Source organism: Corvus moneduloides, chromosome 22 (genome assembly GCF_009650955.1).
Source record: "Corvus moneduloides isolate bCorMon1 chromosome 22, bCorMon1.pri, whole genome shotgun sequence".
In the NCBI taxonomy this organism is placed as follows: Eukaryota; Metazoa; Chordata; class Aves; order Passeriformes; family Corvidae; genus Corvus; species Corvus moneduloides.
The window spans coordinates 6,418,514-6,443,708 of NC_045497.1; the positions used below are offsets into that span (position 1 = coordinate 6,418,514).

Consider the following 25,195-nt stretch of genomic DNA (forward strand, 5'->3'; position numbering starts at 1 on the left):
AGCTGCAGCCACAGCATTTTGCCTCTGGACAGCTGGGATTGGAGTTTTTGCTGTCCCAGGCTCTCTTCGAGGTGAGGGGCTGAGCCTGAAGCTGCCTCAGAGCCCCCAGCGCATCATCCAGCGAAGGGACGGGGTCCCTGAGGCACAGAGCCCACCTGCACAGCCTGGCACCTGCAGGGGTCCACCCCCACCTGGAGATAACACAACCCTCACTCCAAAATGCTGCGCCACGAGCTCCTCTGAGAGGACTGGGCTTGCCCTGCCTCTCCGTGCTCCCCGCACCAATCCAACGCCTTCCTCAGCAGCCAGACATTTCCAAAGGGCTCTGACAGCCAGCTGTGGAGTCATCATTCCCTCACAAAACCCATCCACCCTCCCTTCCTTCCCTCCCAACCCCCTCGTGATGCTGCTCACCCCTGAATTGAGCTGGTGGCCATTTCGCCTTGGCCAACACCTGGAACCCCGAGAGCCACAAACATCTGTCGTGCCACGACCAATTGGAAAGAACAAATAAGCAAACGGGAGGAAATGTGCATATAAAAAACCTTTTTCTCCTGGCATATGGTCAATAAGCTGCAGTTTTTCCTTCCCCAGGGAAGGGATCTAAGTTCTTGGATGATATGATGCTTGGAGATGTCATTTCTTTTTCATTAAAAAAACCAAACCCCCAAACAACCGAAAATTTCCAACCCCAAACTCACAAACTGGTGTTAACAAAACAATGTAAAAGGACAAATCTCCCAACAATGACAACCGAAAAATAAAGGTACACGTCAGCATTTGTAATCAAAAACTACTACATACTGTACTTGGGAAGTCTTCTGGGAAAAGATCATTGGCATCTAGAAAGGACATCACTAAAAGTCTTGAGCAATGATATGTATGAGACACGATGCCATTGGAGGGTGGATGGACGAACCCTTAAGAAACTGTCACTCACAAAACTGTTCCATGACAAGAGAAAATAAGAGATGTAAAAAGGATTGGTTTTCCCCATCCCCACCCCCCCAGGCGTTACAGATTCCTTCTCATTTGTCGGAAACAGCCTCCTCTAGTCTTAGTTTATTTGTTGTGTTTTTGTTTTCGTTTTTTTTTAAAAAAAAAAAAGTCTTCAGCTTTTGAAGAAGTCCATCAGTTTCTGAGATGCACTTGGTTCCACAGCACCAAAGAGCTTCAGCTCTCCCCGTTTGATCTGCTCGCAGGGGCTCTGGGGAAGGGCCTAGCTCACGGCGTTCCCAGAGCCCACGGGAGGAAGAGATGTGCTTCTCGGGGCCTTTCCTTGCATTCCTCCTCCTGGAGAAGTCCCACCGCTCCAGAGGTGCCTGGGCCCAGCTGCAGCAGCCTTGTGCAAGAGGAAACATGAAGCTGCTCTTTTCTCTTCCTTTGGAGACTCCCATTGGCCTTGGAGCCCTTTTCAAGAATGCAATTGCTTTATTATTATTTAAAAATATTTCGTAGTTCGTTTCGTTTTTTTTTTTCCAAAATAGTTGTCTTTTTTTTTTTTTTTGTTCCCTTTTTCCATTGCTTAAATTCTAGAAGCTCTTGGCGACTTCTCATTGTTGAGGACAGGGTGTTCCCTCCTGCTGCCGTGATCCTCAGAGCAGCTGCCTGTCTCTGGTCCATGCAGAACACTCAGGAACTGGAGCTTGGACATAAAGGGGCAAAGGGGAGCAGGGCCTCGAGGAGGAGGAGTGGGAGGACAGGCAGCTATCAAACCTCCACAGACTGGATTTGGTTCATCTGTGCTCTCATCACCTGGATACTGTTCAGAATTTTCTTCTGGTGTCCTGCTAAAGTGACCCCGACTCGCAGAATGTCCCTTGGGGAGGAAAGGAAACAAACACAAATATCAGGAGATACTTTCTCACAGCAGAACAAGATCACAAATGGTATTTAAAATTATCCTTAAAGTCCCTTTCAACCCAAACCATTCTGCGATTCTGTGATTCTATGACTCCCTGATTCCAGGAGTCCATGAGAACAGTAGGGAGCTGAAGCATCCACAGATTTCTTCCATGAATGCAACAAACAGATGCAAGCCCTGTGAAACCTCTACTCTTTCACTTTTTCTTGCTTATGGTCCAATGTTTGCACTTCCCACCTACCTGCAGCACCCTCAGAGTCCTGAGCCTCAACAGAGAGTGTGAAAGCAAATGCCACAGGCTCTGCTCTCTGCTTGTGAGTCAATTTGTCTTAAATTTTTTACCCTTGTACTGTTTTGGATTTTGGATGCTCTTTCACTTTGTGACACACTAACCCATTTTTTCCAGCCCTCCTCAGCATGGATCTGACCCTCCATATGCACATGATGCTGTTCTTGATGCTTTTTCTTTTTGCTGCTAAGACCAAGAAGTGATCAATTTTTGCACTTACCCTTTTGTTAAATCATGGCAATCTCAGTTTTGGACAGCTTCTATTTTTCATAGATTCAGACATCTGAGAGAAATAAAGGTCACGCCAAGAGCATGACTGTGGCTCTAAACTGGTCCTATCCGTGTCTCCAGCTGAGCTTGCTCTCATCTCCCCCTTGGTGGACAAACCTCACTCACAAAATCTTCAGATTTTCCTCCTCCCATCAGGGGATGGGAGGCCACATGACCCATACCTGACTGGAAGGAATTTCAGGTGCCTTTTGTCCTCGAGTGTTAGGAGCAGACTTTTAAGGGGAAGAGTGGCAAAACCTTTGCCATGTGTAGAGTGGAGGTTATTGGGTAAAGAAGGGTAAAGAGAAGCTCCAAAGGGTGCTAAAAATTCTTCACTCGTGTCTGTAAACCAGAGTAAGACTGTGGCTCTGCACGAGCCTGGTATTCCAAGCTTTTCCCTGGACATTAAATATTTGATTGGATATTGGGAAAGAATTCTTTGCTCAGAGGGTGGGGAGGCCCTGGCACAGGTTGTCCAGAGCAGCTGTGGCTGCCCCTGGATCCCTGGCAGTGCCCAAGGCCAGGCTGGACAGGGCTTGGAGCAGCCTGGGACAGTGGAAGATGTCCCTGCCCATGGCTTTAAGATGAGCTTTCAGGTCCCTTCCAACTCGAATGGTTCTGTGATTCTCGAAAGACAATTTGGTGTGCCAGGTGTCTGAGGCTGCAGACAAAGCAGTGAGAGCCCCTCCTAGCAGGTCACTGTTGAGACCATGTGGATTGGGTGAACTGAATCAGTTTTCAGGAAACATTCACACTTTGCTGGCTCTCCGAATTTGGACAAACCAGCAGCTGCACTGACATTCCTTTCAACTTCTGCAAAGGCCAGTGAACATCAGGGGGTGGTGTCAAGTCCTGTTACACCACAATTTTCCAAGGAAAAAGGATTTGGACTGTCCTCGCTATTTTACATCCAGCCAAGCAGGTGAGGAATGCGGAATGGAAGTTTGCCAAAACTGGTGGGACATGAGCTGAGGATGCCTTTGGAATTGTGGTGAAGGCTCTTGCAGAGGACTTGAGGGCCATGGTAAGGGACTGGGAGAAGTGGCATTTAAGGGACACAGAGGATGTCTGTGAAAGAACAGCCAGCATTAGCTGGACTGTCTGCATCCTGCTTGCTGTCAGATATTGCATATAGCAGAATCCAGGCAGGGCTGGGTTGTGGTCTGATACCTCTCTGTGGTCGAAGTTCTTCCCTGCCCCTCAGATTTTGTGGACTCTCTCTCTTTCTGCTGCATAAACACAGCAAATACTGTGCCAAAATCCTCCCCAGAGCCTTGGGATTGTACCACAGATGTCCCAAAAAAGTCAGAACTGCCATGGGAACTTCCCAGCAGCAAATAAGAACAAAAAGCCAGAGAAGGTCACAGTGGCTGTTTGAGTGAATGGATTCTGACTCACTGGTACATTTAAGATCTGGATGATCCAAAAACCTCTCTGGCCACCAGGCTCAGAGGCATTGTAGCCCTTGCAGATGGAGGGTTTCTACAGATACCTGCAGCCAGCCACAAATCTTTCAGCAGAGGCATCAAAGCCCCAGCCAGCCCCAAGGGATTTCAAAACCCACCAGAAGTGACATTTCAGCTGCCTGCTTTCTCCGAAGAACTTGCTAAAAATTTGTCACTGCAGGATGATTTTAGTGGATGCAGCACAAACTGGAAACCACCCCCCACAAGGGGATCTTAGCAAGGTGTGTGAGGGGATGTGCCTGAGGCTGGAGCCGGGCTCTGCTCGATGTGCAATGGCATGAGAGGCAATGGGAAGAAATCGATGTCAAGGTCTTTTTTAAAACAAGAATGAGCTCAACAGCTCAGTATCACCAGAAATCTGTTTGGATCTTGATATATGACAAGGAAGAAAGAAAAAATGCTTATGTTGCCATGACATAAATACTGGAAAGTTTCCTTCTGACAGTCCATAGAGGAGAAGGTGACCAGCAGGTTAATTGCATTCTGAGGGGAGATTTTAAGTTTCCTATCGCTGTTTCTCTCTTTCCTTAATGTTGTTGCAACATTTTGATGTTAGTTTAATGCAAACGGGATTTAAACAATCAGTGTTTATATTCTTGCTGGTATAGTCCTCTCACAGTGAAAGACAAAGAATCAGCAGTCTACCTGAAAGATCCACCTGAACACGAGGAAGAACTTCTTTACTGTGTGCCCAGAGAGGGGGTGAAATCTCTTCCCACAGACATAACCCTGAGTGAAGAGCTCTAGAAGACCCTGCTTGAGCAGAAAGGTTGGACTGGATGACCTCCAGTGGTGCCTTTCAACTGTGACCACTCTGTGATCACTCTGTGATTCTGCCTTTCTTAGGCAGAACTTTGCACCATGCTTGTCTCCATCAGTACATCAGCCATCCAAGAGGACTGCAGAGTTCAGAAGTGCTCTGGAGAATTGTCTGATGCTGGCCTGAAATCTCCATTTGTTCTGTGTGGGGGTTTGGACACCCTTGGGGGGTGTTCATTTTCACAATGTGGCAGTGGGGAGAGGAATTCTGCAGGTGCAGAGTGACAGACACATGGTCTGGAGACTGAATAGATTAGAAGTGGCTCCACAAAGCAACAATTCTATAAAAGTAAAACTACATCGTATGAAAATAAAATCTAATTCAATACCAACTGCTATAAAACTGCTGGGACTTTCCCTTGTGTTTTGGGACTCAAAGCCTGGGCACTTACTCTACAGTCATCTGAGATACTACATCAAAGGTGGTGAAACCAGCACTGGCAAAGCTCTCCTTGTACTGGCTCATCTTGATGGCATCCAGCCACTCATCCACAGTGTTGAAGCTGGTGTAATCTGGGATTGTGCGGTCAAGGAGGGGGAGGTTCATCCTGAAACACAGAAATGGGCAATGACAGACCAAGAGCTGCAAGCACAACTGTTCCTGAGCCCTCCAGCAGCTGGAGGACCTGGATCAGCATCAGTCACGGTGCAGGCACTGCACTGTATGGTGGGATTCCACCCAGAAACCACTGTCCTGCCGAGGGAGGGGCTGTGCAGAGCAGCAGGGAAGCCTTTCTGGAGCAGTTCATGCAGGGGAGGCAGGAACCATCAGAGATGATGGGATGCAGCTTTAAATCCTGGCTGCACAAGGGGAGAAAGCTCGTTCTCATAACAAGACCAGTGCTTCCCACAAGCTGGTGCATCCCAGCCAGCCCAGGGAAACTCCACACTGCCTCACGGGGCTTTATCTGCTTCCAGTGCAGTGGGACTGGAATACCAGGACAATCCCACTGCTCCAGCATCCCCATGTCCATGAAGCCAAGGTGCTCCTCTGTGTGCAGAGTGCACTGTCCATGAGCTGCCTGTGCTCACCAGAGCTATCCAAGGAGAGGGACCCTGACATCTGTATCCCTGCTCTGTGGATGTCCCCGGATCCCTGGCAGTGTCCAAGGCCAGGCTGGACGGGGCTTGGAGCAACCTGGGACAGTGGAAGGTGTCCCTGCCCATGGCAGGGGGTGGACTGAGATGGGCTTTGAGGTCTCTTCCACCCCACACTGTGATTCTGTGATCTTTCAATGCCCTCCCTATAAGGGATCAAACATGGGCCAAGCTCTAAAGTAGCTCCTGAGAGGTGCAGGGATGGGGCCACCAGGACCCAGAGGACACCAGACCTGTTCAGAGGAGCCAAAGGACAAGAGGAGGACAGAGACACATACCCAGAGGAGAGAGGTGCCATGGCTTTCAGGCTGTTCGGATTTCGGATCATTTTATCCAAGGTGTTGACAATCTGCCCAAATTTGGGCCTGTGGTTTCGATCCTTCTGCCAACAGTCAAGCATCAGCTGGTGAAGGGCATTTGGGCAGTCCATGGGTGGTGGCAGTCGATAGTCCTGCTCGATGGCATTTATCACCTGCAGGAGGAGAAAGAAGCATCAATACAGCTGTGATAAAACCTATTTCGTTCATAATGTGCCTTTTCTTGGATCCTGAGGGTGACTGACACGACTGATCCTGCAGCCTGTACTCACCGCTGCCTTCCCATCTCACCCCCACCTCACACGGTAACCTCCAGCCCTCAGCAGGTCAGGTGAGGTGTCCTGGGAGGTGACACCAGCCTTGCTCAGCCATCCGGCCTGGCTGGCTGATTGTCATGACCAGCCTCCTGATCTGGGGAAAGGAGTGTCCCTGCTGCCCTGACAGGACGTGTGATCCCACAGCTCCAGGCAGGGGAGTCAGAGGGAAGGGATCGCACTTCCCGACAGGCCACAGCACAACAGCTTGCTGGGAGAACATCCCCATCCAGAGAAGGGGGGAGTTACAGACAGGGAACCTGTCCCTGTGTTTTCCATCCTCCCGTGGTGTTTTCTGCTCCTGACACAAACCAGCTCGTCCAGGTGACGGGGCTGTGCCATGGGCTGGGTGTGCTCAGTCAGCAGAAACAGCTGGATCTTCCTGCAGTGCTGTGCAAGTGCAGAACACCATGGGGAGGACTCAGACCCCAGTCAGCAGAGCCAGGCCCAGGAGAACTTGGATGCAGTGTGCACAGAAGGGCTGCAGCACAGCTTGCTTAAGCCCCATTGCAGCTCCAGGCTCATCCAAGAAGGCTCTGGTCCCTCCTTACTGCTCCACACAATCCGGGAAAATGTCTGGTCTTGCAGTGTCCAGTGGAACAAGGGCTGGAGGATCTTCTTCAAGGGGAACTCCACCTCCCTGCCACTCTGCAGCCCTCCATCCTCTCCTGGGTGACAAAGGAGGATGGAGCTGCTCCACTTCTTCCAGGAACATCTGTTCCTCCAACAGAGGCATGTGCAGGCAGGGTTCTCCTGCCTCCTTGGCCGTGCACAGCACAGGCACTGAAGGACGAGCAGAAGGAGCCTTGGACACCAGAGATGGGCTTGTGCATGGCAATGGAACCCAGAAGGATGGACAAAAACCAGAACTGAGGACACTGCAGAAAGCAGGAGCAGATCTCGAAATGAGCAACTCTCCGTGGGAATGATGGAAAAGGGGAGGAAGAGTGACAGGACCTCCCTCAGGGATCCCAAGGAAGGACCTCGATGTCTCTGGCTATTCTCACCATGGGATCAAGGCTGCCATGGCTTTGTCCAGCCATGTCTTGCACAATTCCAAGGACAGAGATCTTCCTGGTGGGATTCCCCAGGGCTGTGCCCGCATCCTGCAGAAGGACTAGACATACTTGCCCAGGGCTGTGCCCGCATCCTGCAGAAGGACTAGACATACTTGTGGTGGTGGATATATTGTTGAGCAGGGAGACCACACAGAGAAAATTACTGGGAATGGGAATAGGAGAGAAACAGGGAAGGGCTGGTGGCTGATCCATGCCAAACAACCCAGAGTGTGAGGTGGGGCATCTGGCAGGGTTTGAGATGGCCTGTGGCTCCAGGCAGGGAATGGATTGGGAGGTGCTGCAGTCATGTGTGGCCAAGGTGCTGGGCAGGCTGACCTCAGACACGGGGCTGGCACTGCTGCTGCCAGAAGCTGCCAGATGGAAAAGTCCTTCCCCAGCTCTGCTGCGCTGGCTGGACATGGTGGTGCCCCACAGGGCCTGTGAAGGTCTGACCAGAGGCAACTCGTCTACAAATCACTGATGGGAGGGTGGAGCTGGGGAGGGTTGGTCTCTTCTTCCAGGTAACAAGTGGCAGGACTAGAGTAAACGGCCTCAAGTTGCACCAAGGAAGGTTTAGATTGGATGGTAGGGAACATTTCTTCATGGAAAGTGCTGTCAAGCATTGAAACAGGCTGTGCAAGGAAGTGGCGGAGTCACCATCCCTGGAAGGCTTCAAAAGGTGTGTGGATGTGGCCCCGGGACATGTTTAGGGTGAACGTGGCAGAGCTGGGTTGATGGTTGGACTCAACGATCTCAGAGCCTTTTCCAGCCTCAATGATTCCATGGCTCCTGATGTGCTTTGTGCAGCTCAGGGATCCTCCCAAGGGGTGCTGAGCCCCAGCCCAGCTCCTGGGGTGTCAGGTCTGCCCAGGACAGCGGCAGGGGAGGCGTAGGTGGGGACCAGCACCACACAAGCGCCAAGCACTCATCTCTGCCCAAGCTGAGCTGTTCCCAGCCAGTCCCGCTGCCATCAGCCGCATCCCAGAGGCAGCCCCAGCCCCAGCTCTCTCCGTGTCCTCTCCCAGCAGCCGCCCCAGGCGCTCACACCCCAGGGTCAGGAGGGTAATCTGCCCTCAATATCCGCCACGCTCCTCCGCAGCAGGACCAGCTGTGCTTAAGTGGTGACAGCTTCTGGGCCGTCGTGTCCCGCGGCAGGGAAAGGGGCAGCAGGGGCTGGGGACAGCGACGCGCAGCGGGAGGTGCCAGGGCACAGGCCCAGCTCTGCCATCCCGGCACAGCGACCGCAGCTGCCGCTGCACCACCGCTGTGCCAGGAGAAACAGCGAGGGAAGAGCTCCAGGAGAAGGACAAGGGAGGGGAAGGTACAGGGACATCTGGTGCAGGACATGCTTGAAACTGAGGTGACAACGAAGGCTTAGCAGGAAGGGAATTGTCCTTGCTGAGAAGGGCAGACCCCTAAGTCCCATCCCTCTGCCTCAAAGAACTGATGGAAACATTTTCCTGGTGTGGCAGGGGCTGGGGCAAGGCTGTGATCAGCCAAAGGTTCTAAGGCATCATCAACCTGCTCCAGGCTTAGGAATTCATGCTCATAAATTTCCCACCAGGCATTAGGGAGGAAACCATCCCACTCTGGAGAAACCTGATGTGGCATGGATGGAGATGTACTGAGATGGAAAAGGTCTGATCTTTCACAGGGACAGGAGGAGGGACAGGAGGCAGGTGGAAGCTTGGCTCTCACTCTCTCCCTCTAAGGCAAGGCCTTAGGAGCCCACAGGATGGTGGAGATGGATGTCTGAAGGCTTCCAAGGGACTGCCCAGAGGCTGCTCTGGGACACACTGGAAGCCAGGCAGATACTGCCATGAGCAGGTCTGCAAGAGCCAGGACGAGCTTTCTGTGTCCCAAGGGTCCACCCAGGAGCTTGGCGTTACACCCTGAGTGCTCATGAGGGGAGGAAGGGCAGCACTTCTGAGAGACAGTGTTAAAAGAGCCCTTCTGACACACACATGCAGGTGCAGCATCCTCACAGCACTCACTGCCACCGGCCAGGCGGGCTCTGAGCCCCAGGTTCCAGGCCAAGAGGAGCAGGGGGAATAGGAACGGCCTTGCTGTGCTGAGGGCAGGGACTGCAGCCACGGGCCATCCTTGCAGGGAGGCAGGGAAACTGCTGGATCCCGGGGAGCAAGGAGTGCATGTAACTGTTTGACCTGAATTAGAGCAGAGGAATGAAATATTTAAAATTGAACATGTTCTGAAGTACCTCATGGTTTTGGTTTCTAGCTGTGTCTAAGTTACTTAGCCTCTTACAGACCCCAGTCTGAGCTTCCCGTGGGAGATTTAATGACCATTTAATGGAAAATGTCCCTGATCATGGCAGGGGGTTGGAAGGAAAGGATCTTTAAAGGTCTCTTCCAACCCAAGCCACTCTGTGGCTTTGTAACAGACTTTCCTGGAGTGCCTGTGATCCCTGCAGATGAAGCTCTGCTCCACGGGCTCTCAGCTCAGGGACATCTCCTTTTCCACCCACCTGCTCCTTCCCTTTCTCAGCACCTGCCAACACTCCTGGGGTGCTCCCCTTAACCCTGTGCAGTGGGTACTGTGCCATGCCCAACCTCTGCCACAGCAGCACCATGGGGCCAGAACAAATCCCAAAATTATCCCCATTACTGCTTCCAAAGCTGTTGACCTTGGACACCTCTGCCACGACAGAGAAGGCTCTGGACATGCCACAGGCTGGGACAGGCTGTGGCCACGCTTTGGCCTTGCAGTGCTCCCCGTTCCAGTGTTTCTGGCCCTGGTTGAACTCACGTCCTGGTTGGTCATGTCCCAGTAGGGCCGCTCTCCGTACGACATCACCTCCCACATGACTATTCCATAGCTCCACACGTCACTGGCCGAGGTGAACTTCCGGTACTGAATGGCCTCAGGTGCTGTCCATCGGATCGGGATCTTCCCACCCTGCAAGATAAAAACAGGCCATGGTGACACAGAGAGCAGGAGCAGCTGAAAACCAGCAGTGCCCACAATATCTGCCTTTGATATTCTGGTCAAATCCCAGAAGGAAGGGAGCACAGGACTATCTATCCCTCAGGGTGGATGTGGATTGTCCAGCCACGCTGCAAGCCTTCAAAGCTGATGATTTTCCCCATTTGGCGACGTGTCCCACCACCTGAGGAAGGAGCTTTTCCTGTTGTTCATCTTGAACCTCCCCAGCCATGTTTTTGTTTATCGCCCCTTCTTGTATCATCTGGTGCCCCTGCAAAGAGTTTGGCTCTGTCTCTTCATTACTGCTCCACAGGTCACTTGGACGTGTCCCCTCAGCCTCCTCGTCATCACCTTAACCAAGGCCAGCTCCTTCCCCCTGCCTCCTGCTCCAGTGATCCTCAGCATGGCAAAATGCCCACAGTGCTAAGAGGGTCTCTGGTAGAAAAGGGAATGGCCAGGCATGTAAAAAACCCAAAGTGATCTCCCTCCGTCCTTTTGCTGACACCTGGCTACCTCCAGAGCAGAATAAAGGGAGTGAGAACACGTTCCTCCTCAGCCTTCTACAGCTTCGTCTCTTGGAAGTCAGCAATACACCACCGTTCCTGGGCTGAGTGCTGGTGTCCCAGTCTGTCTGTGGATATACACCTGATCCAGCAGGTTCTGATCCTTCAGCATGGGATGGGGGTCACTGGTGGGAAATGGGATGGACTGGGTGGGCACTGGGGTCTCTGTCACCCAGCTCTGGAGAAATCAGGACTCTCCACTCCCACTGAGGAGTTAAGCACAGGAGTGGCACACACAAGTGGGGACACAGGGATTGCAAGGCTCTGCTTAAGCCCTTCCTGCCTCCTGATTTTCTACCAGGGACTTTGGACTTGAGCCATTCACTCGAGGGACCTTCTGGAGGGAAAATCTTCCCCCGTGATGAAAAAATAAGCAGAAGTGTCTGTGTTTTGTGGCTGTGAGAAGATTAAAGAACATTATATTTTGTCAATGAACAACTGCCATGTCTTATTAAGGGTCTCCCAGGACTCAGCCCCAGTACATGCCAGAATAATGAAAAAAGATAATGTTCCTTAATCTTCTCACAGCCACAAACCTCAGACAAAATATTATGTTTTCCACAAGAGGGGAAGACGAAGCAACCCACACCAAACAGGATGTCCTCCCCATCAGGCAGACTCTTGACAGAGCTCCTGGCAAGCAGTGGATTTTAAAAATGGCTAAAAAAAAGCCCTAAAGTAGAAATTAGACTTTGGGGGATCCTTGTGGGGTCTCACTTCAGTGAGACCTCCCATCTCTGTCAGGTCTGACCTGGAGCTTCACCACTCTGAAGACTTTCCTAAGGTCCAGCATGAACCTCCCAGGCCAGAGCTTGTGGCTTCTGCCCACCCATGGACACAAGGTCACTGGGAGAATGATGATAAAAACCATTTTGCAGAGGAAGATACTTCTGGTACAGCAGGTGCACATAATCTGTCATTACGGATGATAAATGTCCTGCTACAGTGCCCACAGTTCAAGGAGAATAAATTAGGGATGACGAGTTTATTATTAGAGAGAAAAGCTACAGGCACAAAACCAGGGATAGAGAACAGCAGTAAACACCATGTATTTAGTTAACGAAGGGAAAGTTAATTGGCTGTAAGGAACATGTTGTGAAAAATAAATGTTATTAGTGATCGTAAAAGCCATCGATGGCTGCGTGAGATGGACGAGTTGATGTCTGAAGCTACACAGATGAGAATAAACCCACACATTTTTAGGTGTTTGTTAGGTATTCAGCTACTCATAAAACTCACTAAGAGCTATGCCAGGCATCTCATCGTTGCCAGCTTCAAAAGACCCAGGAGAGGTGACTTCCTACAGGTCATGCCCCAGCTCTATCAGCACTTATTTCCAAGAATTCCTGTCCTGGGCACTGATCCTGATGCACTGTGCAGAGTGATGCTGTGTGGTATGCATGAGGACTCCTGGCTGAGAGCTCACTGAGCAAAACCAAATAATCCTCTGGTCCTGGTGCACCTTCTGCAGCCTGACACGAGCCACGAGTTCTTGGTGGCACTTGTGTCTGTGGCACCGAGGTGTTCCTGGGAGGTTGTTACATGATCACGAAGTCATTTCTAGGAGTCTTTTTCTGGTTAATTTGAATACTCTCCGGAAGATCAGTATCCAGTATCTGGCACCCACCCACACTTCCTACACTTCAGTCTGTCCTTCCTGGGGCTGAGCCAGTGAGACAACATGAGGAAGGACAGCAGGGCAGCACAACTGGACAGTGATGGTAAAAAACCCAGACTTGCTGCCCTGGCACCAAATCTGTCAGGACGGGGTCTCATCCCAAAAGACCCCAGCTGAATCACATGGGGAGGGTGCAGCGCATGATCCCAACCACGGGCTTTTCAGGGACATTCTCATCTGGGACCTTTCCACTGCTGACACCCTAAAAAAGTGCTCCCCACTGTCCAGGGGGAGGTCCCCCCTTTCCCTCTCCCGCTCCTTCCCTCACCCCTGTCCCTCCCTCGCTGGAAAAGCAGCATTACCAGAGCACTGGTGTAGGTGGGGTCAGAGGTGTCGTCCTCCAGGAAGCGGGAGAGGCCGAAGTCGGACACCTTGCACACCAGGTTGCTGTTGACCAGGATGTTGCGGGCGGCCAGGTCCCGGTGCACGTAGTTCATGTCCGCCAGGTACTTCATGCCCGCGGCGATGCCCCGCAGCATCCCCACCAGCTGGATCACCGTGAACTGCCCGTCATTTTGCTGAGGGACACAGGGACAGAGTGACAGGAGCCTCTTTCCACACCCGTGGCAGGATATGCCATGAGTATGTTCCCTCCCAGGGAGGGTGGGGAGCGCAGAGCTCACAGGGGCTGGGAGTCACCTCACACATCCCGAGGGCACCACTACGGCAGCTGCTGTCACCCCAAAATGCACCCACCCTGCACAGGAGAGCTCAGAAAGGACAATCTGTTCCTATTGACCAGGTTACTTCCCTTCGACAGAGTCAATTATCCCCTTCAAACCCAGAACCAGAAATATTTAGGCAGAGCGGCTGAGGTGGAGTCCTGCTGGGTTAAAGCTGTGTCAGACTGTCCCTCTGTGTCCACGGCTCAGCCTGGATGTGCACCTGTGGGCAGGTAGGCACAGCCTCTCGCTAGGATGAGTGGACAGGCATGTAAGAGATGACAGCCCTGGTGCTGCCACCCCCACCTGTGCTCTGAAACACAGACCTCTGCACTGTGCAGCAGCTGCCCCAGTGGCAGGGCATGCCGGGCAGGGAAGGCCTCTGGGAAGGGCACCTTCCAAAATCCCCTCTGTGCTAGCACAGCCTCTGGAGCTGCACACTCCCAGATCTCGTACCCGCAGGAAGGAGTCCAGGGAGCCATTCTCCATGAACTCAGTGATGATCATGACTGGAGAGCTTTTCGTGACCACACCCTCCAGGTGGATGACGTTGGGGTGGTCGAACTGCCCCATGATGCTGGCCTCACTCAGGAAGTCGCGCCTCTGCTTCTCCGTGTAGCCAGACTTGAGGGTCTTGATGGCCACAAAGATCTCTCTTTTGCCAGGAAGCTTGAGATGCCCACTGCACACCTCGCCAAACTCCCCTGTGAATGCAAGGTAGGGCCCGTCAGCCTCCCCCACCTCTGCCGTGCCCTGAGGGACCCCCAGTCCCAGCTGTGCCTGCCCTGCCCATCCCTGATCCGTGTTCCCTCCCCTCTGCACCCCTCCAGCCGCACTCATCCGTGCGGAGCACTGCACATGCCATTATGTGCACATGGGAGCTGATGGTTCTGCTTCTCCCGCACTGGACACCCCTGCTCCTTCTAATCCAGCCTGGGGCTTAGTGAGATCTTAGTGACATCAGTTTCCCCAGTGCAGGTAAGGCTAAATCCTCCCAAATCCTGGCACCACGAAGGAGCCCGTGCTGCTGAGGGCCAGCCAGCTGTTCCCAGGTCACCTACCTGCCCCAATCACCTGCTCGATTTTGACACAAGAGATATCGATTTCTTTTGCAAATTCCCTGACAGCCTCATTGGGATCTTCGTAGGTGAAAGGATCGATATAAATCTTCATCCCTGGAGTCACTGCGTAAAGGTGAGGGAGAGAGTCAGACAGACGGATGCAACTGGAATGGTTGGCACCAAGGAAAAGAGAAACCTGTTTGAGTGACAGTCTTTTCACCTCAGCAAGTTGCATAGTCAAGGTATGAAGCAGACAGAGAGAAACAGTCTGAGAAAGAACCTGTTTCACAGGATGGTTAAAGCTGGATTTCATGAACATTGGCCCACAAGTCATTGTTGGGGCAGTGGGGAGCTATATCGTGAACCTGGACTACAAACTGCAGACAGACTCCTCCATGGGGGATCTGTGACCCTTCCAGGAGCTGTGCAAGCAGGAGGGACAGTCCAGTCTGCCCTGTTCTCCTGACTGGTACCCGGGCCCAAGGCTGGGCTCCCTCTTGGGAGCCCCAAGACAAGTAGTGGGGCACACCAGGAAAATCACAAAGGGCAGGTTCCTCTTGCGAGGCAGAACAGGGGCCGCATGGGAAAGGCAGTGGCCATGGACCTGGTGAGGCTGGACTGCTGCTGCCACATCCCAGCCACCTGCACCGTGGGACAGCTCTTACCTGTGCTGTCCCCTTTCTATACTCACTTTGTGGCCCCTGGCTTACTCCAAAATGGGCTATTTGGAGAGCAGAGATCACAGCTCCCTACATGAGGAGCCCCACACAGCACCAGGCTACGACTGCCAGCTCCAGGATGCTGGCTGGATTCAGGGGTTCTGCAGTGCTCACAGGCTCCCTGCGCCTTGGCAATTCACTGCAGTGTCTGCACAGCAATCACTGCTGGGGGCTGAGCAGGGACTGAGCCCGGGCATGGGGTGCTGGGTGCGGAAGGGGCTCAGAGGCACCCCAGGCTGTACCAGCTCTGCTGCATCCCACGGCACCAGGCCTGTTCCGAGTGGTGCAGGCACAGTGATTAAACCCACCCCAGCCTGGAGCTGTCATGTCCCACACCAGGCCTGGGAGAACGTGTGAATGTGTGTTTGCAGCCCAGACTGACAAACAACCCAGAGCTGCATTTACATAATGTCTCCTGAAAAGTGTCATTTTCCTGGTAAGTGATCTCGAGGCAGCCAGCACAGGCTGCTGGGGCACAGGGCTGCAGCTCTGCCTTTTGGGACATGCTTCCCAGGTAAAAGCAGGAGCAACAGTGAGTCCTGAGTGGAAACACTACTGGTGTTTCCCATGCTCTGAGCAGGGCCTGGATTTGTACAGGAACAAGGTATTAAAAGGGTGGAAATCCTGAAGCTGCAAGTAGAACATGAGGAAAATCACAATTGAGATTGGAATAAAGCAGGATTAGAGTGACAGGGGGAGAAAGGAACTTCAGGGACATGCAGGCAGGGGTTAATCATAGAACCATGGAATGGTTTGGGTTGAAAGGAGTCTTAAATGACCTCATCTCATTCCACCCCTGCCATGGGCAGGGACACCTGCCACTATCCCACGGTTCTCCAAGCCCCGTCCAACCTGGCCTTGGATGCTTCCAGGGATGGGGGAAGGAGCATGCACTGGGGTGATGCCATGAAGACTTTTTGCCTTTTCTTTTATACCCCTGTTATACCTTTTTACAACTTCTTTTTGCCTACATTCTCGGGCTTGTTTGTTCAGCTGGGAGACTCAACATTTTAGAAGCTTCGTAGCCAGGGATCAGTGTGCCCCAGACCCCAAGGTCCTCTCCAGAACATATTCTGTAAACTAAGATAGAACCATCCAGGGGAAGGTTCCTTGGGGAGGGGGGCTCACTTGAGCCTCTCATTGGGGAATCTTTGATAGATGTGCTAATTAGTAGCACCTATAATGTTATACCAGATCTTTTGGGGGTGGGCATTGCGGGGTGCATTTTGGTGCATATGACCTGGATGTGTGCACCTAAGGATCCTTAAAATAAATACCAAAGTAAAATCCCTTTTCCCTTCTAACCGTGTTTGACTCTTGATTTTAAGAACAGGAAAAGGCATCAGGGTGAGGCAGGGTGTGCAGTGAGGCTGAGCAGGAATGCTGGATGTGAGGGAGTGCCTTGCACAGGGATGCTGGAAGAGGGAGGCTGCAAGAGAGGGCATGTTAGGTATTGCATTATATACCTATATATAGCTATATCTCATATCTTCTGGGAATCTGGGAGCACTGGGATGAGCTCTAGCCTAGCAAAGGTGTGTGGGTTCCTGCAGGACGACAGCACTCTGCAGGACAGGGATAGGTCAGGGAAGGGGTCTCACTGCTGCCCAGGAGATGGGCAAAGCTCAGGAGCTGGAGGAGCAAGACAAGGTGTGGTGGCAGAGGCTGCAGCACAGAAGAGGGTGACGCTTCAGGGGGTGTTGGTTGTCACAGAGGTCTGGAGGACGCGCCCAGGGGCTGGCACCTGACAGCATGCAGGGCTGAGAGCAGCGCAGGGACCAGGGGCTGGGGGGATCCGGAGCTGCCCTGCCCACACACACATGCACACCCTGCCCGGACCCTCCCCGCAAGCCCTGAGTGAACAGGAGCACGAACCGAGCAGCGGGCGGCCCCCCGGGGCCGGGGGGGGCCCCCGGTACGTACTGTGGCCACTGGTGTAGTGCTGCAGCTTGTCCGTGTACTCCGAGTCGGCCCGCTCGAAGCCCCGTCTTCTGGAAGGGAAGGGAGACCTGAGCACAGCATGGGCCCCTCGGGGCTGAGGCTGCGCTGCAGGGACACCTCTGTCCCCTCACCGTGCTCCCCCCACCTCCCCTGTCCCCAGTGCCCGGCCCTGCCCAGCCCTGGCTGTGTCTCAGCCTGCCCTACCTGCTGCACACGATGCCGATGACCACGACGGCGATGAGGAACACCAGCCCTGCCGCCGAGGAGCCGATGATGAGCGGCAGCTTCTCCTGCACGCTGGTCTGGTACTCGGCTGGCACATGGGGACAAGGGAACAGGTTACTGTGGCACGGGATGGGCCATCATGCACGGGGTCATCACAGGCAGAGGATGGCCCTGAGCACGGGCCACGTTTGCTTCCTGGCATGGCTTTGGTCTGGGACAGTCAGGACCCCCTCTGGTTGGGGGATGTGTCCCAGAAGGAAGGTTGGATGGAGCTATTCCTTCTGGGAGAAAAGTTTAGTCCTGTGGATGCGTGCTGTGCCTTGTTCTTGGCCCCAGGGCCAGAAAACTGGCTTGGCCTGTTTTATTTAGCAGCACAAATTTAGAAAATTAAGACATGGCTCTGTGTTTGTCATCAGCAGCTGTGCAGGTAGAAAACACAAATTTTGCTTCCTCTATATCCAGCCAAGCAGACACATCCCCACAGCACAAACGCTGGGCAGAAACTGGGGCATTCCCTGCATGGACCAAGCACCCAGGCCTCTCTCTGGGTCCTGAATGCGATTTGTCATCACACCCTTGAAGGGACTGACAGCAAGGGGACCAGCACTGCTGCACGTCCATCTCCACGTCTCTCTAGATCCTGAGCCACCTTGACAGAGGCAGCTGCAGACTCACCTTCAGTCATGGTCTGGAAATACATCTTCCCACTGTAGCGGCCGTACCCGGCCACGGTGCGCGCCCGCACCTGGAACACATAGATGGTGCCTGCCTTGAGGTTCTGCACTGCCACTGTGTTGGTGGGGCTCTTCACTGTGGTCGAGTTCAACTCGCTCAGATCCTGCCGAGAAAACACAGATCTGTCATCAGAAAAATCAGTCCAGAATCAGGCACTGCACTTCTGGAAAGAGGAAGGGCAGGAGACCAGGGTGGAGAGACCACCAAGGTCTGAACAAACAGGTCTTTCCTCCTGGCAGGGAGACACAGACTCAGGGATGTGAGGGTGGATATCCCTGGGCTATTCATCACCTCTCAGGAAAGGCTCTAAAGAAGGCAGCAGCTAGAAAACCCACATTGCTTCTCTAAGCCTTGAGGTCAATGGAGATGGGAACTTCCCTCTTCTGTGCCTTCTGTTACCACTGTCCTCCTCCCCCACCCCTCCTGCTGTGCCTTATCCAGCCTCAGCACACTCCATTTGCTCTTCCCCATCTCCATCTCCCTTTGCCAAGAGGTAAAGCCCACCTGAACACTGGGTTTTGGACCTCAGGAGAAGTTCTGCTCCCACCCCACTGCCCAGGGCCTCCTTCTCCAGGGGCCACGGCCAAGTTTCCAAGGCTGGAGACCCCAAGAGCATATTTCAAAGTGATAATAAGACTATTTCCAAACTTTTGTTCTGCCCCCTGTCTGCAGTTTTGTAGCTGAGGACTGGAGCAGTCACACACTGGTGCAGATGGCATTGCACTTGTGTAGGTGATGGATCCATCGCTGCCCTTAGGAACTGTGCCCTTAACCCTGGCACTGGGGGACAGGCAAGGTCTCCTCATATAAGAGAACAGGCAGTCCCTGTCTCCCAGGGACATGAAGTCAACAGAGGAGGATGACACAGGGTCCTGAGTGTGGCCAGAGAAAGGTGGCCGGGAGCCTGGCTGCCATGAAGTCCTGAAAGTCAGGGCAAAACAGCAATGTCAACAGCACAATGCTTCTGGGAAACAGAGAGCTCTCGGGAAAGCCCAGCTGTCAGCAAGTGCCCGAGAAAAGGAGGTGCAGGCAGAGATTTTGGAATCCAGTGCCTGTAGTGACACTGAAGGTGCTCATCCCTCCTGGCTGCTCCTTGGGTCTGGCAGGTCAGGCTGCCCTGGCAGATCACCAGATGGAACAGAGGAGCAGCAGCTCAAAATCTGAGCTGGCAAGTTCCCAGTGAGTCCCTGAGATCTGCTGACTTCGAGTCACTGCACCCTCAGTGAGGAGGGGCCACCTCGTGAGACTCTGGCAGGGACTGGCAGAAAGTGAGACATGAGGTTTGGGGAACCCCGTAAGTGTGACTGAGGGTGTTACCAAGGGACTGACCTTTGTCCCAGCTCTGAAATGATAAGGGTGGCATGGAGACATTTCTGCTCTTCCCATGGGAACAGCGGTCAGAGTGAAACTCCCAGGAAAGAGAAAGCACCTACTTCTCCTCACCAACTTCTGCAGTGGGGTGCTGATGGACAGAGGGTAATGAAGGGGCAATCAGGCAGAAGGAAGGTCCCACAGAATCACAGAAGCATTAAGGTTAGAAAAGTCCTTCAAAACCATCAAGCCCAACCTTTGACCGATCCCCACCTTGTCCCCAGCCCAGAGCATTGAGTGCCATGTCCAGCCATTTCTTGAACACCTCCAGGGATGGGGACTCCAAACCTCCCTGGGCACCCTTTCCACAAAGAAATTATTCCTGCTGTCCAACCTGAGCCTCCCCTGGCACAGCTTGAGGCTATGTCCTCTTGTCCTGTTGCTTTTTTCCTGCAAGAAGAGACTGACACCCACCTGGCTGCACCCTCCTGTCAGGGATCTTGTGGTCATAGAACCATGGAACAGTTTCAGTTGGAAGGGGACCTTAAAGCTCACCCAGTTCCACCCCCTGCCATGGGCAGGGACACCTTCCACTAGACCAACTTGGCCTTGGACACTTCCAGGGATGAGGCAGCCAGAGCTGCTCTGGGCACCCTCTGCGAGGGCCTCCCCACACCATCCAACCTGGCCTTCAACAGAGTTAATTTCTTGCCTCAAGCCGTTGGTTGAGCAGGGCTCTGCTGTGGATGGTGGTAAAAGAGGGGCCTGGCAGGAATGTGTTTCTTCCAGTGTGTGGCCCAATCCAAGGGGTGGAAATGCTGATGGCAAATCCTTCTGCAGGGAGTGCAGGGGAGCTCTGCATTACATGTAGGGGCATGGAGGAATGGGACAAGGGGGAATGGCTTTAGACTGAAAGAGAGTAGGGTTAGATGGGATATCGGGAAGGAATTCCTCCCTGTGAGGGTGGGCAGGCCCTGGCACAGGGTGCCCAGAGCAGCTGGGGCTGTCCCTGGATCCCTGGCAGTGCCCAAGGCCAGGCTGGACGGGGCTTGGAGCAGCCTGCGACAGTGGAAGGTGTCCCTGCCCATGGCAGGGGGTGGAATGAGATGGGCTTTGAGGTCCCTTCCAGCCCAACCATCCTATGATTCCATGAAACACCTGGGAGACCTCCACTACTAACAGTGTTCAGGAACACTTTTCTCTTCTAAAAGCTACAATATCTGTTTTATGCATCTGGACCTGGTGCTGAAGGCTCCTGGTTATCACTGGGGTCTCTGGTAATGAGACCGATGACAGTGAAAAGCTCAAGTTCAGAGACACACAGACCAAGGAAAGCGGAGCACACAGCAAACTCATGGCCTTGTTTGTCTGATCAGGCCTCTGCACTCCCTTGGACCTTTCCCAGGCAGGCCAGGAGAGAAACAGGTCAGGAAATGTTTACACTTTTAGAGCTCAAGGGCTCGCATGAATCCTCCCAGGCCCTTGGAGGGCACTAACAACACAGTTGTTTTAAAATAATTTGTCCAACTCTTTTGGAGAACCTCATCCCTGCTCCTGGAGGACTTTAAATGGAATGTAATGGCCAAGCCTACAAGGTGGTTGACAGCCTGGGAAATTGATGTCTGCCTGGCTGAGGAAGGTGTGCTTGTGGGGTGCTCTCCTTTAATCCCAGACCACAAGGAAAAAGCATTTACACCTCCCCACCCTCCCTTATCGAAGCTGTTCCTTCTCCTTGGCATCACCTCTCCAGAACCCGCACATTCACCTCAAACACTTCTCCCCTTTCACCTCCTGGGCTCCTCCAGCAGGCCCAGTGCATCCCAGGTGGTTTAAAGCCCAAGTCCAATCAGAGGTTTGTGGTGTTTGGGGCTTTTTTCCCCTGCTGATTTTGGTTTGAGTTTGGAAATCCTGATTCAAAACAACACAAGGGTTTGATTTTGAGTCCTCATCTGGTTCCCCTTCCCACGGGTCAAACTGAAGCTGAAACCAAAGTCCAATCCACAAAGAAAGAGTCACTTGAAACATGGGGAGGCTGTGAGAGACCCAAAGGATTTACAAAAATTGCTTCTAAAAAGTCGCATTTAAAAAAAAAAGACCTAAAAGTAAAAAAGCCAAGGAAAAAATGCCAACCGAGTGAATTTGGCAGAGCTCCTGTGAGCCTGCACAGTGGCATCTGCCATGGCCCTGGGGGCAAACACAGCAGGGCACAGCCACGCCAGGGCCGGCTGCCAAACCATCACACAGCTGCACTTCGGGATGCCCACGTGGGGGAGCAGGGTCCTGCCAGCCACGCTGGGGCTGCATCTGGGGGATCCACAGCACCTGGGCTCTCAGAGGGATCCACCACTTGTGGGGGCAGCTCAAGAACACTTGTGCTCCCAGCCAGGTACCCCAACAAGCGGGACAAGGGGAAATGGCCTCAAGTTGGGCAAAGGGAAGTGCAAGCTCGATGAAAGGAAACATTTCTTCATTAAAAGGGTTGTCAGGGATTGGCACCGGCTGCCCAGGGCAGTGGTGGAGCCCCCAGCCCTGGAAGTGTTCAAAAATGAGATGTTGCACTTGGCAGTGTGGCTTGGTGGGCATCGGGCTGTTGGGTGAAGGTTGGACTGACTGACCTTGGAGGGCTTTTCCAACCTTCATTATTCTCTGAATATTCTCTGAGTGTTTGAACGCCTCTCCCAAACCAGCTGAGTCCTGGACAGTGCCCAGTGCCAGCGAGGCCCAGGGCAGGGACTGGCAGTGCAGGTGGGCTATCCCAGGGCTCCCTGGCAGGGTTCCCTCTCCATCTCCTTGAACTCACAGCTTTCTCGGGACAGAGCCCCCTCCAAGGATTGGGGCAGCACCAGGTGGAGGGGCAGCCCCACCTCAGGACAGGCAGCAGCTTTGGCTCCAGGCTCAGGGATTCTGGTGTCCAACACTGCAGGACAGCGTCCAAAACATCCGAGAATCATGGAATCCCAGGATGGTTTGGGTTGGAAGGGACCTTAAAGACCATCTTGTTCCAACTCCCTGACATGGGCAGGGATGTCCCCTGACTCAGCCCAGGAGCAGCACCTCCATCATCCTTGGTCCAAGCCCTGGGGACACCCTGTCCTGGGGCTGTGGGCTCTGGCCAGAAGCTCCTGGGCACCAGGAAGGCTCTGCTTCCACCTCCACTTCCACATCCACCTTCACAGGTCACCTCTCCCCCACCCTCCATCCCCCAGCCAGCCCATGCCCCTTCTCCATCCAGCACTGGCTGGAGACATCAAAGGGCTCCTTTGCCTCCTAAAATCTTGCACTGGTGACCAAACTGGGCTGGATGTCTTAGAACAATTACCAAATGGGTGACTTTGAGCATCATCAAACCCAATTATTTTGCATAATGAGGAGAGCTAATTACTCTTTGCAGTGCTTGACACTGCAGTGAGTCTCCAGTTCCCACACTCCGGGATGAGTTTGGCAACTTTGGATAAAAACTGCTACGCCCTTTCTAAATGAAGACAAGAGACTTTTTAATAAAACAAATGTTGGCAGGTGCCTCTTGGAAGTGAAAAAAAAGCACGTTAAGGCGAGGGCTGCAGAGAGCAGCCATGTCAGGCAGTGTTTGTGCAACAATCTGCGTGGATTTGCTCCAACTCCACGTGGAAGAAATGCATAATGTTGCCTTTGTACAGGCACTTTTAATGGCATCTAAGAATAGCAGTGTTATAAATAATCTGGGAAAGGGAAACAAAAATACACCTTTGTTTCAGGTATTGTGAACAGCTCTTTTCTGTCAACGCTGAAATAAATTCTTCTTTTTTTTTTCATTTAATTTATGTCTTTATATAGAAGAGAATGTATTCAAAATGAAGAGCCAAGGTGCTTCTTATACACAATGTGTATGCTGCTGTTCTTCATTTGAGCTGTTTTCATGAAAATAAAATATAATTCTCTACTGGGGAAAAAAAAAAAAGTCCACCAGAAACAATGTAAGCAGCTCCAGAGATCTTTGCTGAGCATTCAGAAGCACATGGGACAGTTTGTAATGAAATATTTGGAAGGAAATCACCTCTGCACAGACTGGCAGTGGAGTGAGAACACACCTGGCACGTGTCACACACCACATCCAACTGCTGGATTGATGGGAAGCAGGGGAAGAGCAGGCATAGCCAAAGCCCTGCATTTTGGGATTGCTCCCAAGGACCCAGTAAATGGCTTTTCATTGCAAAACTCAGCATCGCAGTGGCTGGACTAGCCTGGGACTCAGCTGTGCCCAGCAGCCAGAGCAGGATCCAGTGTCCTGTGCACATACAAACATTGGGGTTGGGAGAGAGAGCTGGGCCTTCTCCAAACCAAGAACCAGCAAAGAAAAAGGTTCCAGGGGGTTCAAATGACTCTGCCCCTCTGCTCAGCTCTGGTGAGATGCCCCTGCAGAGCTGCCCCCAGCCCTGGGGTCCCAGCACAGGAAGGACGTGGAGCTGCTGGAGAGAGTCCAGAGGAGGCCACGGAGCTGCTCCAGGGCTGGAGCCCCTCTGCTCTGGAGCCAGGCTGGGAGAGCTGGGGGTGCTCACCTGCACAAGAGAAGGTTCCAGGGAGAGCTCCGAGCCCCTTCCAGGGCCTAAAGGGGCTCCAGGAGAGCTGGAGAAGGACTGGGGACAAGGCATGGAGGGACAGGACACAGGGAATGGCTTCCCAGTGCCAGAGGGCAGGGCTGGATGGGATATCGGGAAGGAATTATTCCCTGTGAGGGTGGGCAGGCCCTGGCACAGGGTGCCCAGAGCAGCTGTGGCTGCCCCTGGATCCCTGGCAGTGTTCAAGGCCAGGCTGAACAGGGATTGGAGCAGCCTGGGACAGTGGAAGGTGTCCCTGCCATGGCAGGGGTGGGACTGGATGAGCTTTAAGGTCCTTCCAACCCAAACCATTCTGGGATGATTCCATGGTTCTCCGAAATACCAGGACAGGGAGCACCTCAGCCGAGCTCCGCCCTCCGTGCCAGGCCCAGTGCTCCATGAACAGCACTGCCTGAGAGTGGGGCCACTTGTCCCCACCATCAGGGGCGTGCTGTGCCCTAACTCTGACAACGGGACAGGCAGACGTGGCTGCCTGCAAAGACTGGCCACCAACAGCAGCACCATTTTTCAGACAAAATTTCCCTTTATTTACAGCCTCCCCCAGAAAACAGAGGAGAGGGAAGAAAGAAAGAGGGTGAGAGACTAAGATAAAGTAAGAGGAGGAGAATGAACTCCCTGAGATGTTCTGCCTCTACATCGAGAGTCCCCAGGGAAAGGACCCCTCTGGCTTCCCAGGTCTGTCTTGTTATCTACTCATCCATCTTGCCACGTATTCTGGGATCATTTCCAAGGGTCAAAATAAATGGCTGTGATTTATGCAATATAGGTCAGGACCTATTTAACAGCTTACAAAGGAGCCCCCCCTCCTCCCCATTCTCCCTCTGGCTCTTGGTGATGAGAAAATAGGTCACAGGCAGGCAGTGGGGGGGGATTAATCATTTCTTCCGGCAACTGCTGGGAAAAATATTTTCAGTTCCATTTAATCATAAAGCTTTTTAATTAGTTAGTTTGCAGTTTATAATGTATAGTTTATAAGCTCTTGTGCAAGGGGGCAGATTCCTGGAAGGAGAAGTCTCCTGCTCCCCATCTCCCCTGGGCTGCACGGATGAAGTTCAGCCGGGCAGGGCCTGGCAGGTCCTGGGACCAACATTCACGTGGTCCTCAGGTCTCTGAGCAGCCACTGGTGGGATGGACACCCTGGCACAGTCCAGACTGAAATCCAGCTGCTTGCCTGGACAGGGAGGTTATGGAAGGAGCAGGTTCCTCAGGGATGAAAGCCAGAGCTGTGGGACCCCATCACACTGACTCCATGGCGCAGTGTGGGCCC

The 25,195-nt window shown here is 53.0% G+C and overlaps 1 protein-coding gene across 4 annotated transcripts in view; it reads right to left on the bottom strand.

Moving 5' to 3' along the window:
* Positions 1 to 531: 531 nt before the first annotated feature.
* The window catches only part of EPHB2 (EPH receptor B2), a 131,534-nt gene continuing 106,870 nt past the window's right edge, over positions 532 to 25,195 (bottom strand). Inside the window, exons 7-16 of one of the 4 annotated variants that reach the window (XM_032131467.1) lie at positions 17,963 to 18,125; positions 17,267 to 17,375; positions 17,045 to 17,109; positions 14,403 to 14,525; positions 13,798 to 14,045; positions 12,982 to 13,197; positions 10,262 to 10,411; positions 6,085 to 6,278; positions 5,101 to 5,256; positions 532 to 1,819 (exon numbers count right to left, since the gene is read on the bottom strand). In XM_032131467.1, the coding sequence (XP_031987358.1) occupies positions 1,711 to 1,819; positions 5,101 to 5,256; positions 6,085 to 6,278; positions 10,262 to 10,411; positions 12,982 to 13,197; positions 13,798 to 14,045; positions 14,403 to 14,525; positions 17,045 to 17,109; positions 17,267 to 17,375; positions 17,963 to 18,125 (1,533 nt within the window). In that variant the 3' untranslated portion in view covers positions 532 to 1,710. Of the gene's footprint in view, positions 1,820 to 5,100; positions 5,257 to 6,084; positions 6,279 to 10,261; positions 10,412 to 12,981; positions 13,198 to 13,797; positions 14,046 to 14,402; positions 14,526 to 16,996; positions 17,113 to 17,266; positions 17,376 to 17,962; positions 18,126 to 25,195 lie in introns of all 4 variants that reach the window. The other 3 variants (XM_032131465.1, XM_032131464.1, XM_032131466.1) reach the window with 3 other exon arrangements.